Source organism: Poecilia latipinna, unplaced genomic scaffold, assembly GCF_001443285.1.
Source record: "Poecilia latipinna isolate Pla-1442-1.1 unplaced genomic scaffold, P_latipinna-1.0 Scaffold158, whole genome shotgun sequence".
Lineage (NCBI taxonomy): Eukaryota > Metazoa > Chordata > Actinopteri > Cyprinodontiformes > Poeciliidae > Poecilia > Poecilia latipinna.
The window spans coordinates 56,979-69,891 of NW_015112774.1; the positions used below are offsets into that span (position 1 = coordinate 56,979).

Below are 12,913 nucleotides of genomic sequence, written 5' to 3' on the forward strand. Positions count from 1 at the left end.
TATGACATGAAACTGCTGCTGAGCGAGGTACTCAACGGATTGTTGCTAGGTAACCAGAGAGTGAGCAAGTTAGTTGATGCCACCCAGAGGTTGAGCAGCTTTTAAAATCTTTTCATCTCTCTGATGAAAGATGAAAGGATCCTATTTATTAAGGATTTGCGATTAGCTCTAGCCTTATATATTTTGATTTGAATACCATTTCTACTTACAGTGAGGAAGAATCCCATAAAGAAAAATAGAATACACATATATATAAAAAAACAAGCCTTATATTGTCTTCAGTATATGTTTTGTATATTGTACAATATAAGGCATATATGATTTACTCTTGAAAATGGCCACTTTTGCATTTATTTCATACAATATAAGTAAGTACTCAAATTATATAAGTTTCATTTTGTAAAAATTTACTAAGGATCTTATACTTGACATCAGTGTGTTAGGCAATGAATATAAGTTTGAAAAAAAAAAGAGATAAAAATCTTATAAGAATTACATTACTGTTAGATATAACCAACTCTGAGGTGAAAATGGTGGGAACTAAATTCAGCAATTACTTGTAATATAACATATTTTTGGCTAATGCAATTTTTTTTGTTTGAAAAGCAGCTAAATATAGTAATATAACTATATACGTTGTTAACCGCGCACGTATAGACGAGATCTGGTGGGCTAATTTACTGAAACATCTTCCTTACCTAAAGTATTTTAATGTTTATTGAAACGTGCTGTCCTTCTGTCAGTACTTCCACAACTTACATCATTCGTGGATCCAAGCTGACATCATTTTCTGTCATAATGCAGCTGCGGTTGTTGTTCTTTTAAAGCCAGGAATTTGACGGAGGTGATGAAAGTGTAATATGTAAACTGCTAATATGCTGGAAAGCTACAGAGTTTTATGCATCTCTCATCAAACTGGATTGACTGAATTAAACTTCTAATGTCAAAGGGAGTGTTTCCTGTCAGGCAAACCACATGAAGAGCAAAATCACACAGTAACACAATGTGAAAACAGTCCCAACATCACCTAAGACTGAATAAACAACGTTCTAGAGTTCTGAGTGAGTTTTGGAGGAATGTAACACACATTGAATACTTTACACCGATCAAGAAGGAATAGCTCATTATGAGGAGGGAAGCCATGTTTATGGGGTGGATCTCAAATGTCGACACACTTCTGTTAAAATGCCAGCTTTTTTTCTTTTTGATATAAAGAATTGCACAATAATAAATAATTTCAAAACATTTTCCAAATAATGTGACATTTTCCCCATGCAACTGAAGTGAAAACAAACAAATCTGTTGGAATGAACACTATGTGGCCAGTCAAAGATCTCCAAATCCATCAGATGGTGAGAACAAAGTCACCTTCAGGTGAGCCCACAGATCCTAGAACATGATTCTAGAACTCACATGAAGCCATTCATGTCTTAATTAGGATGCATACTCAGGGATACTCACAGTGAATGTGCAAAATCTAACCAGGCATTTTCTATGAAGTCATTCTCACTATTAAAAACATTATTTGTTCATTTCTATAGCAAACAACAAGGTGGAAAAGAAAAGTCTGTTATAAGTCTTGTTTTTTAATGTTCTGGATCAGATTCTGAAGGGTTTTTCTTTTTCTTCTCATCCAACACACAACAGAACAACAAAAGTTGTATTTTTTCAGATTTTTCTTTTTCCTCACAAAGTATAAGCAAAAAAATTAATTTTTTATTAAAGTGGCTTGAAATGACGTGTTGTGAATTAGTGCCATGTAAATAAACTGAACTGAATTGACATAATATTTACATGTCCTATGTAGAACTTTTACTTTTCAGCCTCCTCTCCATCTCAGAGTTTGGGTCCAGGAGGCAGACATCCTGTCTACTTTTAAGACTCGGGCTAAAACTTTTCTTTATGATCAAATTTAAAGTCCGATGGGCTTAAGTTCTCCTGAGCTACAGTATCTCTATAATTATGTTGCTACAGGCTTAAATGGCTGGAGGACAAACTGAGCACTATTTCTTTCTTTGCTACTTTCAGCTACTTCTCTCCTATTATGCATTAAATACATTTACTGCTGCCATTAACTTTATGTTCTCTGTATGTTTTTTTTTTCTCTTGACATAAGCTACATCTGGTCTGGCATTTTCTGATTAGTTGTGACAAATTCCTGGAGTGGGCCATTTGCTGAGCTCCTGCTGCCAGTAATAATTTTATGTTCTCTTTCTATAGATAATACACTAGGCCCCGTCTTTCTGTGTTTAACCCCGGGGTTTAAGACTTAACCCCTGGCAGCTAGAACGCTCCCTCTGTTTGAATTCTGTAGTTTTACTTCCATCTGAATGAATCCCTCATAAAAAAAAATAAATAAAAAAAATAAAACTCTGTCAGAGAAGATAAAAATGCTCAGAATCTACTTTGGAATCAGTAAAAAGTCACTTGTCCAGGATAGTTTGCACTAACGCCAACAAATCCTTGCTTAAATTTATTTCTACCTTAAAGTAGGTGCTGCTGAAAGTTGGAGGTTGATTAAAACACAACGGATGTATTTGAACCTTTGAAGCTAAAAACTGTGTTCGGCACAGTTTTATTGTTGGCTGATATTTGTAGGTACAAGAACATCGGAGCAGGTTTAATTATATAATTTGAAGTTTAATATGTTGAGTGTGTCAAGAAGGGACATCCGGGCGTGACGTAGGCTTGCTGTGGCTGTGTAGACTGTAGCATGGAACAAATGAAACAATAATTGCAATTGTAAGTGTTGAAAAAAAACTGAAGAGAGGTAGTCATTTAAGAATGGTTCTATTTTGTTTGTCTTTTGATGCATTTACAAGATAATTTTACAAGTTCTGACAGCTTTGGCCTTGATCTTTCTCGTTAGTCCTCAGAGGTGCTAAAAAGTCATACTTTATTTAGCATGTGGTACATGTTGTTACAGTACACCGTCTGTTTCCACCCTGATGAACAATTAACCAGGCCTCTGTTGGGGCAGATTCTTCATGCATCATTTGATCACGTCCCTATTTACCAGTTTGAACTTTAACTAAAGTCACAACAAACCTTGAACACTGTGGGCTTCCAATATAAAATGTTTCTCCAATACTGCTTTTGATACCAGCACTGTTCTCTATGTTTTGACCATATTAGTTAAAATAAGTTAATTCTCACAAGAACAAATGTAACATTTGGCAGACACAGTAGATGTTAAAGATCCAGTTATCCTTTAAAAAAAACTAAATCAGTTTCTATGAAGACAGCATTATATAATAAACTAGGAACAACAAATAATTCTATCAGTCAGAAAACCCCCCAACATATAACTACATTCTTTTTCAATGAATCACGAGCAGCAATCATTGCTACATAAATGTTCAGTTTTGGACACTGACAGCTTCAGCCAATGAAAACATTCCCTTTCAGTCCTCTCCCTGTCACACAGTTTCATACCAATTAGCACTCTGGCATAGCTGCTGCCAGCAACACAGTCATTCCAACCACAAACTAACAGCCCTGGCCCCCATCTCTTGCCCTTTTTTCTCACGAGTCCCGCAGAAACAAAAAACACCAAACCGGTGCAGACGCACAAAAAAATTACACCTGTTTCAGATAACAAAATACTCGAAACATTGAAGCAAGTGGACATTTCTAAAGAGGGGGGGAAAGAGTCCAGTGGAAGTTTGCTTCTGGAACAAATTAGAATTTATTCAAACTCAGTAATATTTCTTGTAGATACTTAAAAAGTCCTTTCCAAATCCAGGGGGCTTTTTACGCCCCTCTCCCTTCTAACCACAGTAACCACTGGGATTTCCATCAGCCAGGCTGCATCCTGTACTGAGCAGCCAGATATTTCAACCATCCACACCACACCACAGCCTAGAGCCCTGAAAAACAGAAGGGTGGGGATAGTACGTGTCTCAGAGTGGGACGTTAGGAGTCTGCATACTTGGACAAATGATCAATCTTTTTTTTTTTTTTTTTTTTAATTGGTGATGAGTTAATCCATCGTCAAGTTTCACCATTTTATCTACTGTGACTGAATTGCACATAAAATGGGAAAAAAAAATATCTGTATTTCTAAACATTTATATGCTAGCAAAGTATGAAGGTATGCTGAGCACTTCGCCAGAGGACTCTCACAGGGACCCTTCTCTAGCCTTCCTGGTGTGTAAGTGAGGATCTGGCTCTCTAAGTGTGTGTGTGTGAATTTTTTTAACAGGTTTGAAGAACATGACTGCATCATTTGGGCCTTTTAAAAAATGTGTTACAGTTCTGACTAACAGAAGAAGCACAGTTTGTAGTGTAGGCGGAGAGGAGAACCGAAGGGCAGCTCCAGTTCAAATTTCAGGACAAAAACAGAGAGTACTTTTCTGTCAGAAAGTGACACACAGTCCAAAGTACGTCAACATCACTGGAAGTGTAGAAGGGACAGATCGGTCGGTCACACAGGACACTGATGGACTTCTGGTGTGAATCTTTTGGTTTAAGCTTAAACGACATAGTACTTTCCAACTTTTTCAACATTTGTTACAGAAATGTTGTTATACTATTAACAACTCAATTATTTTAAATTCATTGATGCCTTGTGGATCTATTAGGAGCTGTTAAACAAGCAGAGGAGAATTGAGAGGTGCCTGTTCCCACTGTCAAGATGTCTAAGCCAATCTGTGAGTGTTAAGTGCCTGGCTAATGGAGTCTTTGCCCCCGTTTCCCCTTTTAATAGTCTTGTTTTTCTCAAGTAAAGCAGTACAAGGTCCCTCCTGGCGATTTTATGCAACCCTTGTGTCAGATATTTCATATTTTTCTTTCTATTCTTTTTTGACCCATCTGCCTCCCTCCAGAATGATCTCATGTCCAGTGGGTTCTCCAGGGAGCTCCAGAGAGAAAAACAGGGACAGATAACTTTACAACAGCAAATTAGTAGCTCTGCCTGTGGGAGAAATCAGCTGGGACGCTTGCATCATTCCAGATCCATGACAAGATCATGCTGATGGTCTGCCCAGTCATGTGGACCCAGACTTTATGGAAAATATAAACTTTGGACAACACGAAGGGACCGTTCTGTTTCTAATATTTACCCTGTTCTCCCATTTGACCTGCCCCCGTCTGATGGTCAAGTGGGAGAACAGGGTAAATATTAGAACGTACCAATATTTAAACTTTAGGGAAAGCCAGGGCACTAAAACATACTTTGAAGTTGTGAGGATGGAAAACAGGCCCATGCTTTCCTGAGAGAAGGGAAAAGAAATAAACCAGAACTAGTGACTGAAAAGCTCCAGGTCAAATCATCGTCTTACCAATTTGTACTCACACCTTGACATTTAGTTCCTTCCCACTTACATTTTGTAAACAAACAACATTCATCCATCTACTTAAATCATTGAATTGCAGTTTAGTTTTCTTTACAGCTAAGCATTTTTAATATTTATAATAAACTTTTCCGTATATATATAAAAGCACATTACTGCTGTTCCCTGAAGTAGAGTAACGAGGTACAAGGTATGTCACACCTCCACATGGTCGACATACCATACTTTGTGTTGTACCAAGTGAGTAGTGTTAAAGACAACTTTATACACGCTATTTCCATTCAGTGAAAGAAATGAATGGAAATAGTGAAACGGTTTGACCGTCCAATCAGGATGTCTTGCCGGCGCCACCCTTTGGAGGTTTTCAGGGCGTTTCCAACTGGGAGAAGAGCGTGAAGCAGATCCAGAACCTGCTAAAGGGATTATTCCTTCTGGCCTGGGAACGCTGTGGAATTCCCTAAAATGCTTTGAGCAGGGTCATTTGGGAGAGAGTTGTCTGGGTTTCCTTTCCAGGCTTTTAATCTAGGATAACAAAGAATTGGAGAAAGTAGGAATGTGGTTGGATGGCTTGGTTGACAGATAGATGGATTTTTATAGGTTAATTTGGTACTAATTCCTCTCATATGAAATAAGGCAGATTTTGACTCTCGATAAAACCTGAAGGTGTTTTCACACCTGATAGGCTGGTAGATGTCATTGGACTGGGGACCATAATTGCAACATTTGTTCCATTTTCAGCTGCTGTGGTTCACTTTCACACTACTCTGTGTCAAACGAGCCAAACTCATTGAAAAACCTGTTCCCCAGTCGCCTGTGGTGGTGCTGCACCAAGGACCATTGTAGGGAACGTCAAAACGACAAAAAAATGCATGTGCCCCTTCCTTCTTCACAAGCTGTGAACAAAAACAGAGTGGTGTCAGATTGTAGGGATTGTAGGATTCTCTTTGGCAAAAGACCAAAAGCCATTTCTCCCACTACTGCTGTACTGCATGTTTGTTTTAGTTCAGTCCACCCAGAATGCTCTGTTCTACAATCCGGTTCCTGCTTTTGGAGTGGTTTCTAGTTTGCTTATGCATTTGAACTGTACCAGAGACCAAGGGTTTTTAGGACCAGTGTTTGCTTTTTGGTCCATATCAGAGCTCAGTTTTGCGTTCACACCTCCCCAAATGAACCGGACTTTCTAAACAAATAGGCAAGAGTTTGTTAATACGGACTGAACACAGCTGCTGTGAATGCTTACCAAAATAAATGAACAACCTCCTACTGGTAGATACTTCTTAATCATAAATTAGATTGCCGGAGATTATGAGAAAATTGCAGAAATACTCCATTTCACCAGTTGTTGGGGAAAAAAAAAAAAAAAAAAAAAAAAAAAAACCATTCTCCTGGAAGGTGCAAATTGATATCAGATGGTACCATTAAAAAAACATGTGTACAAAACAGCCAAGAAGGTGTGAAAAAATAGCCTCCAACTGAGCAGTATCCCTGTGAACACTAGATAGGTATTTAAAGGGCAACGACATGAAACTAAACGTGACTTAATTTTCAAAAACTGTTCAAGGTTGTTTTTGGAAGAAGATCTGAGGGGATTGTCACGTCTACAATCTTGGAAGTAAAGATTATTTTTTTTTTAGGTTAATGTAACTGAAAACATGTTTTCCTTCTGAAGAAAAAGTCTAATAGATGGCAGGAGAAAAGGACTAAAAAGAAAAAGGCAAGGACCAACGAGATCTGCCAGGATGACCATAAAACACCAGAACACATGGCTTTGCTTCAGGAATCAGAAAGAGACAAGAACAATATAAGAAAGCTGTGTGTTGTAACTGAAGGACAAAAATGCTCAAGTGAGACTCAAAGCTAGTATGGATGTAAGAGAAAGTCTAGATCTCACTGAGCCAATGGAGAGAGCCAGGCAAAGCCAACATCATTCTACAGCTTTGTGTCGACCTGCGTTTTAGGGTGTGAGGTCTGAAAAGAGTTCTGACCTGAAGCTGGTAGGTTGCTACGGTGCAGGGCTACAAACAGCCCAGGAGACCGTGACTGAGGTAACTACACCGTAGGTCTCGAGAAGTGAAGTATTTACTGATGGGCTTGGAAGGGTTACAATAATGGGAGATGAGGAGGGAATAAAAGTATGGGAAAACGTGGATGGGAACATGACTTGGCTGCAGTTGGAATGGAACGCTGACAACCTGAAAATGGTGACATAGGTCTGCTGGATGGACAAATGGACAGACGAAAAGGAGGACTGCTTTGATAAAATCATAATCATTTCTACAATAAGCAATGTGGCTGTGGACTCTGAAATCACATTGGGGATGACTAATTGAAGCTAAATGCATTAGACCAAATACCAGCCAACCAATGGCTCCTGAGTTGTATGTAAGCAATATATAACAAAGATAAGCAACAAAAAAGTCAAGGAATATAGGAAAATATATAGTTATGTAAACAGTGTAGAGGTCAGAGGATAAAGAGACAATGTACTAAAGTATACATCAAGCATGTAGAAAGAGAGAAACCTACAAGGGAGGGTGTGAAAGATAGAGAAATAAAGCTGCAGAGGGATCAGATTTGTTTTTGATACTCCTTAGCATCGAGGGACTAAAGCTAACAGCCCAAGCATTTAAAATTCCACCTGAAAGTGGATTTTTATGGGCTCCAACAACACTTTGCAGGACCATGTAGCCATTAAAGAAATAAAATCTGCGCCCTTATCAGTGTCGCTATTTTTATAACCCTAAAATGTAATTAGGAATGTTTGCTACAATTTGCTGAGGCGGACACATTGGCTAGGTTTTTATCACCGCGCTTAATGTTAGCTAAGCTGTTTTGGCAACGTCGGCGCTTCGTATTTTATCTAGTTTCTCAAATCATGTCCATCTTAAGAACACACTTTTTTATATTGCACAAACACATGATGGAATAACACATGACAGAACGAGCCTGGAATCGCATTCTTCATCCATGATGACATTTGGCTCACTCGGACAATCTTTCATCCAAAACATCCCTGGAAACGCAGAGGTCATTTTTGCCTCGCCGCTAAAAATGAGTTGTGGTATTTCGCTGTGCCGATATGCCAGATTGCCACTCACAGAGTGTGTGAGTGAGAGTGAGGTAAGAGCACAGATTAACCATGGTCGATGATTAATACAACTTGACTTACTGACTTACTGTGAGCAATTATGGCCATGTCTTTTCTCAAGCTTGACTTTCTCACACTCATTGTGGAACACATGGGGGTCCTGGAACATGTGCGTACCACATACACACACACACACACTGCACACACATGCCACAGATCACCAGCCCACCCTCTACTCAACCTCAAAACCACATAGGGTTAAATATAATCAATCTTCTTTAACAATGCTGTCAGGGAACTGTCTGAGATCGCTGACAGGAACACTCTGATAGCTGCAGCGCATTGATGAAGGTGTGTGTATGTGCAGGACAACATTTTAATGCTCTGCTCCAGACAAACAAATTCCTGTGTGCCATTCAACACATGCAATAGAAGTATATCCACGAGCAAATGAATGTGGCACGACCTTTTTATACTATACAGCCACTCTGTTCGAACTCTTCTACTGTCGTCTTGTTTTTGTGTCTTGTAAATCCTGTTACACATTCACATAGGATCCATACAGGAATTCTGAATTGTTTCAGGTAACAAAGGAAACAATTTTATGTGATTTCAAAGTTAAACTTTCAGATTTTGAATCAAATCCAATCGTATGTTTATAATTTAGAATCTGAAATTCAATTGCATTCAATCTACTGTGATTCTTTTGCTAAAAAAAAGAAACTAATCAAAACCACTCTGATGTGAACCATCAGAAATCTTCTTCCATCGTCTACACTATTTTGGAATTGTTTTGGAAATGAGTGCACTACCTGAGCAGACTTGTGGGACCTCCAGCTGTACTGGTGGCTGTGGAGGCTGGCCAGCAGTATGTTCTCATCTGTGTCCACCTGGCCAAAGCGCAGCGTCTCATTTGTGTCATTGCAGATCACATAGTGACTGTAAAGCAGCTCCTCTGCGTCTTGGTTCCCATTCTGAGGACAAAAAGATATGAGAGATTGGAGTAGGAATTGCAAAGGATAAAGAATGTCGGCAGTAAAACATAATCCAGGTGCCCTTAAATGTGTTCGCATTTTGTCACAAGCCTACATGAAAAATGACTTGTGTAATATTTTTTCCCATTTACATTGTTGGTATTATGTTGGTATTATGTTGGTAAATAACATCCACTGCTAAAGTGTGTTTGATAAAAGAAACCCTCTCACAGAAAGCCTTAAACAGGCTCATTTGGGCCTCATTTGTTAACTTGCATGCAAAAAGGAGAACTCACTGTCTTGCTATTAAAACACAGATGCAACAAGAAGAGAACAGTGTGTGTCAACTCTCCCGGATTAAATAACACCAAACAACGGCTCCCCATATGACTTAGATTGTAGCTGTTATTTGAGCTCCTACTCAAGACTCCAGTGACCTGATGAGGGTCCCTCTCGCTCCGCTCCCGACACACCAACGTAGCTCACACGGCTTCTCGATAATTACCCAAATATGCTAACAAAGAATACAGTAATCTGGCTAGCTTGTTTCTGAAGAGAAAAGCAGAGATGGTTAAGAGAAGCTGGCAGTAAAATCTCAGAGTCTGACTGCCAAGCACGTTCAGGATCCTGGGGTGGTTGATTAGATTGAAAACGGATGGGAAAGTTTACACCACTTAAAGAACAAGTGATGATAGATGTGTGTGTGTGCATGAGAGTCGGAGAGTAAAATATAGAAGGGACAGCTGCAGCAGCGGGTTTAAAGGCATTTCCAGTTTTATTGTGGAAACACTATCTGTGCCTACTTTTGAATGTGACACTGCGATTTACAAACTTCCTGCTGCCATCTTAAGATGCCATTGCTAAGCCCACTCTGAGACCGTATCGTCTTTCTGCCCCGATTCACAAGCTAATGTGATACACTTATCAGAAAGCTTCTTTTTATAATCATACTCACTCCTTAAGTATGTAGGAGCTTAAAGGGGATAAACACTAATACGAAGAAACCTAAACACTTGTCTCATAAATCTTGTAAAGAGCACAAGATGACAGCTTCTTCTTCAGACACTGTCCTACTACTCGTTACTCTAATCCAACCAGACTCCAACCCCTAGCTGTATGGCCCTTATAAAAATGGAAAGGTTCAGTAAAATGTCTGGAAAACTGATTGCAAACAATGGTCGCCTTACAAGATGCATGTAAAAAAAAAAAAAAAAAAAAAACGACACTGTGGATGATACGGAAATACCGTAAATGAGAAACTCAACCCAATTCCGATCTACCGACGATACGCTCGTCAAAAAATGGCCCAAGTAGGACATAACTCTGCTAGGGCCAGAAACTCAAGATCTGTGTTCTTTTCTGTCCAGTTGCAAAGAAAAACAGAATTAATGAAGCATGGGAAGAACAGAGAAAAATAAAATAAAGCAATAAAATTATCAAGAGGGAAAATTCCTGCTGTCTCGGTTGCATATGGAACAGCCTGTGACTGTTCTGTGAGAAAAGCACATTGTTGAAACACTACTGGGCTATTGTGTGGCTGTCCACCAAAGCCACTTCCCTTGAGTTAGGAACTGGAGGGAGCAAAGACTGAGGCCGGCACTCGGGACGAACAGTTGAAAATGGAGGCATGGGAGCCTAAGGGATTGGGGGTTGAGGGGGGATGAGGCCACCGAGTCTGAGGACATGAAGCAAAAAAAACAACAAAATAAGACAAAAAAAGAAGGAAAAATCTGTAGCATTTTGCAAAACCTCTGAACCTAATCGTTCTGTCCTCCATCTGAGTGAGAAATCAAAGGTTACAGCACTGGTACAGGTCAGCCTTGTGCTGTGATGTTATGGTGTGAATCGTAAATCGATGTTGACAACAAGAATTTGGCTCGTGCAAAATTATGGAAACCGATTTTATTTGAGAACCAAGAGCCGTGTATCGCCGACATATGGAACATTGCTAAGTGATCGTGTGTTCGGATCATAAAAATCTGGGTTTTATGGCTATTTATTGCAATCCCTCTGGAAGAGAGCCATCTCTTCTGTTTGTAGTGGGTCTGTTACGACTATGCCTGGGTTGTAAGGTTGCAGCCAGATTTTAATTGAGGAATCTGCTTTGTTTCAGTGCTGGTCCCCCCAGTCGCTTCTCAACCACCCTGCCTGTCAGCCTTGACCCAGAGAAACAGGAGAATTATTGCAAAAAAAAAAAAAGGTATCTTTGTAAGACAAAGACTTTTATCATGTCTGACTACTACTGAATAAATAAATGGACCATTTATTTAAAAGAAATGGTCCTCATCAATTCACATTGTGCATGTTGTTTCTGCTGAGCTGTACCCATAGAAGATGTCACAGCAACAACAGAATAAACAAAAACTATTAAGAAATTAAATATTTTTACTTATTTCCGCTTAAAAATAGATTGGCCAACACAGTATATAGTAATTCAGCTTCTTTCTTTTTTTCAGATCGTCAGAAAGAATAAAACTGGCTACATCTTTTTTACAGCTGCAATTTATGTATCAGAGATTAGTGGGGACTGTGTCAGTGCTGGACGCTAGCCTTTATTTCAACAAAAATAGTATGCTGCAAAATGCACCACACACTCAAAATGAGCCCCAAATGGCCTTTTACTTTATCATTAGCAACAGCCTTAAGTTTTATTTATGACTTAAATAACTGGCGTAAATAGGGAACAATGACTTGTGCTATGATGACGCCACGGATCAAACCTGACAAGTCGGTAAACAGTCAGTCAGGCTTCAGTGATGTCCCGGAGTGAAAACCAAAGTAATAAACCACGAGCCAGAGCAATCATTTCATGGTGTATTTTTATACAGCTTATTTAATTTTATTTTCCACAGGTAAAAGATCACAGCTGTTTTTAGAAAAACACCAGCTATTGTTTTTTTTTTTTTGTTCTTTCCTTCACCTGGCACTGAGTTTCTACATGCATGTAAAATCATGAGAGAACCTCGAGTCTCCAGAGGCCAGTATATGAGTCAGCACAGCTACGCAAAGCAGAGCCATGATATGGGATCTAAAGCCTCTGTGTGTGCGTGTGCGTGTGTGAGTGTGTGTGAGTTGGTGGAAGTGTGTACAGAGAACAAACATCTGGGTGGGGAACCAGGCCCAGATGAAGTCTTGGCAGGTGTCACCACTCAAGTTTTACCATGTTTTTGTGGGCATCACTTCACACACAAGTATCCTGGCTACCAGAAACAGTGCTGAGAGCTGAGATCTGGGAAATGATGAGGACCAAACACTGGTATCCTCTTAGTCACAATTTACACCAAACAGAAAGGCAATTCCCTTCTGAAAACTTTATTGCCGCTGGCGTACAACCTGAACCAGTCTCATGGAATCTGCTCTGTTTGTCAAATTAACTCATATTTCATCTGGGACAAAAGGCAGGCTTTTACCATATTCTCTGATTGTGCGCACATTTTTGAGTGATTTGTAATGCTCTCTCTTAATAGTTGTTATAAACAACTCCCAGTGGAGTTGTTTATAAAAAAACATAAAGCAAACGTTTCCCTGGCTTTCTGAGGGATTCCACCACCTGAATC

At 39.3% G+C, this 12,913-nt stretch overlaps 1 protein-coding gene across 4 annotated transcripts in view; it reads right to left on the reverse strand.

The window, feature by feature from the left end:
- Positions 1–12,913, reverse strand: part of vps13b (vacuolar protein sorting 13 homolog B) — a 311,731-nt gene that overhangs the window by 45,016 nt on the left and 253,802 nt on the right. For all 4 annotated transcript variants that reach the window (XM_015029616.1, XM_015029614.1, XM_015029612.1 and 1 more), the window contains one exon: positions 9,195–9,356. In XM_015029616.1, coding sequence (XP_014885102.1) covers positions 9,195–9,356 — 162 coding nt within the window. The remainder of the gene's footprint in view (positions 1–9,194; positions 9,357–12,913) is intronic.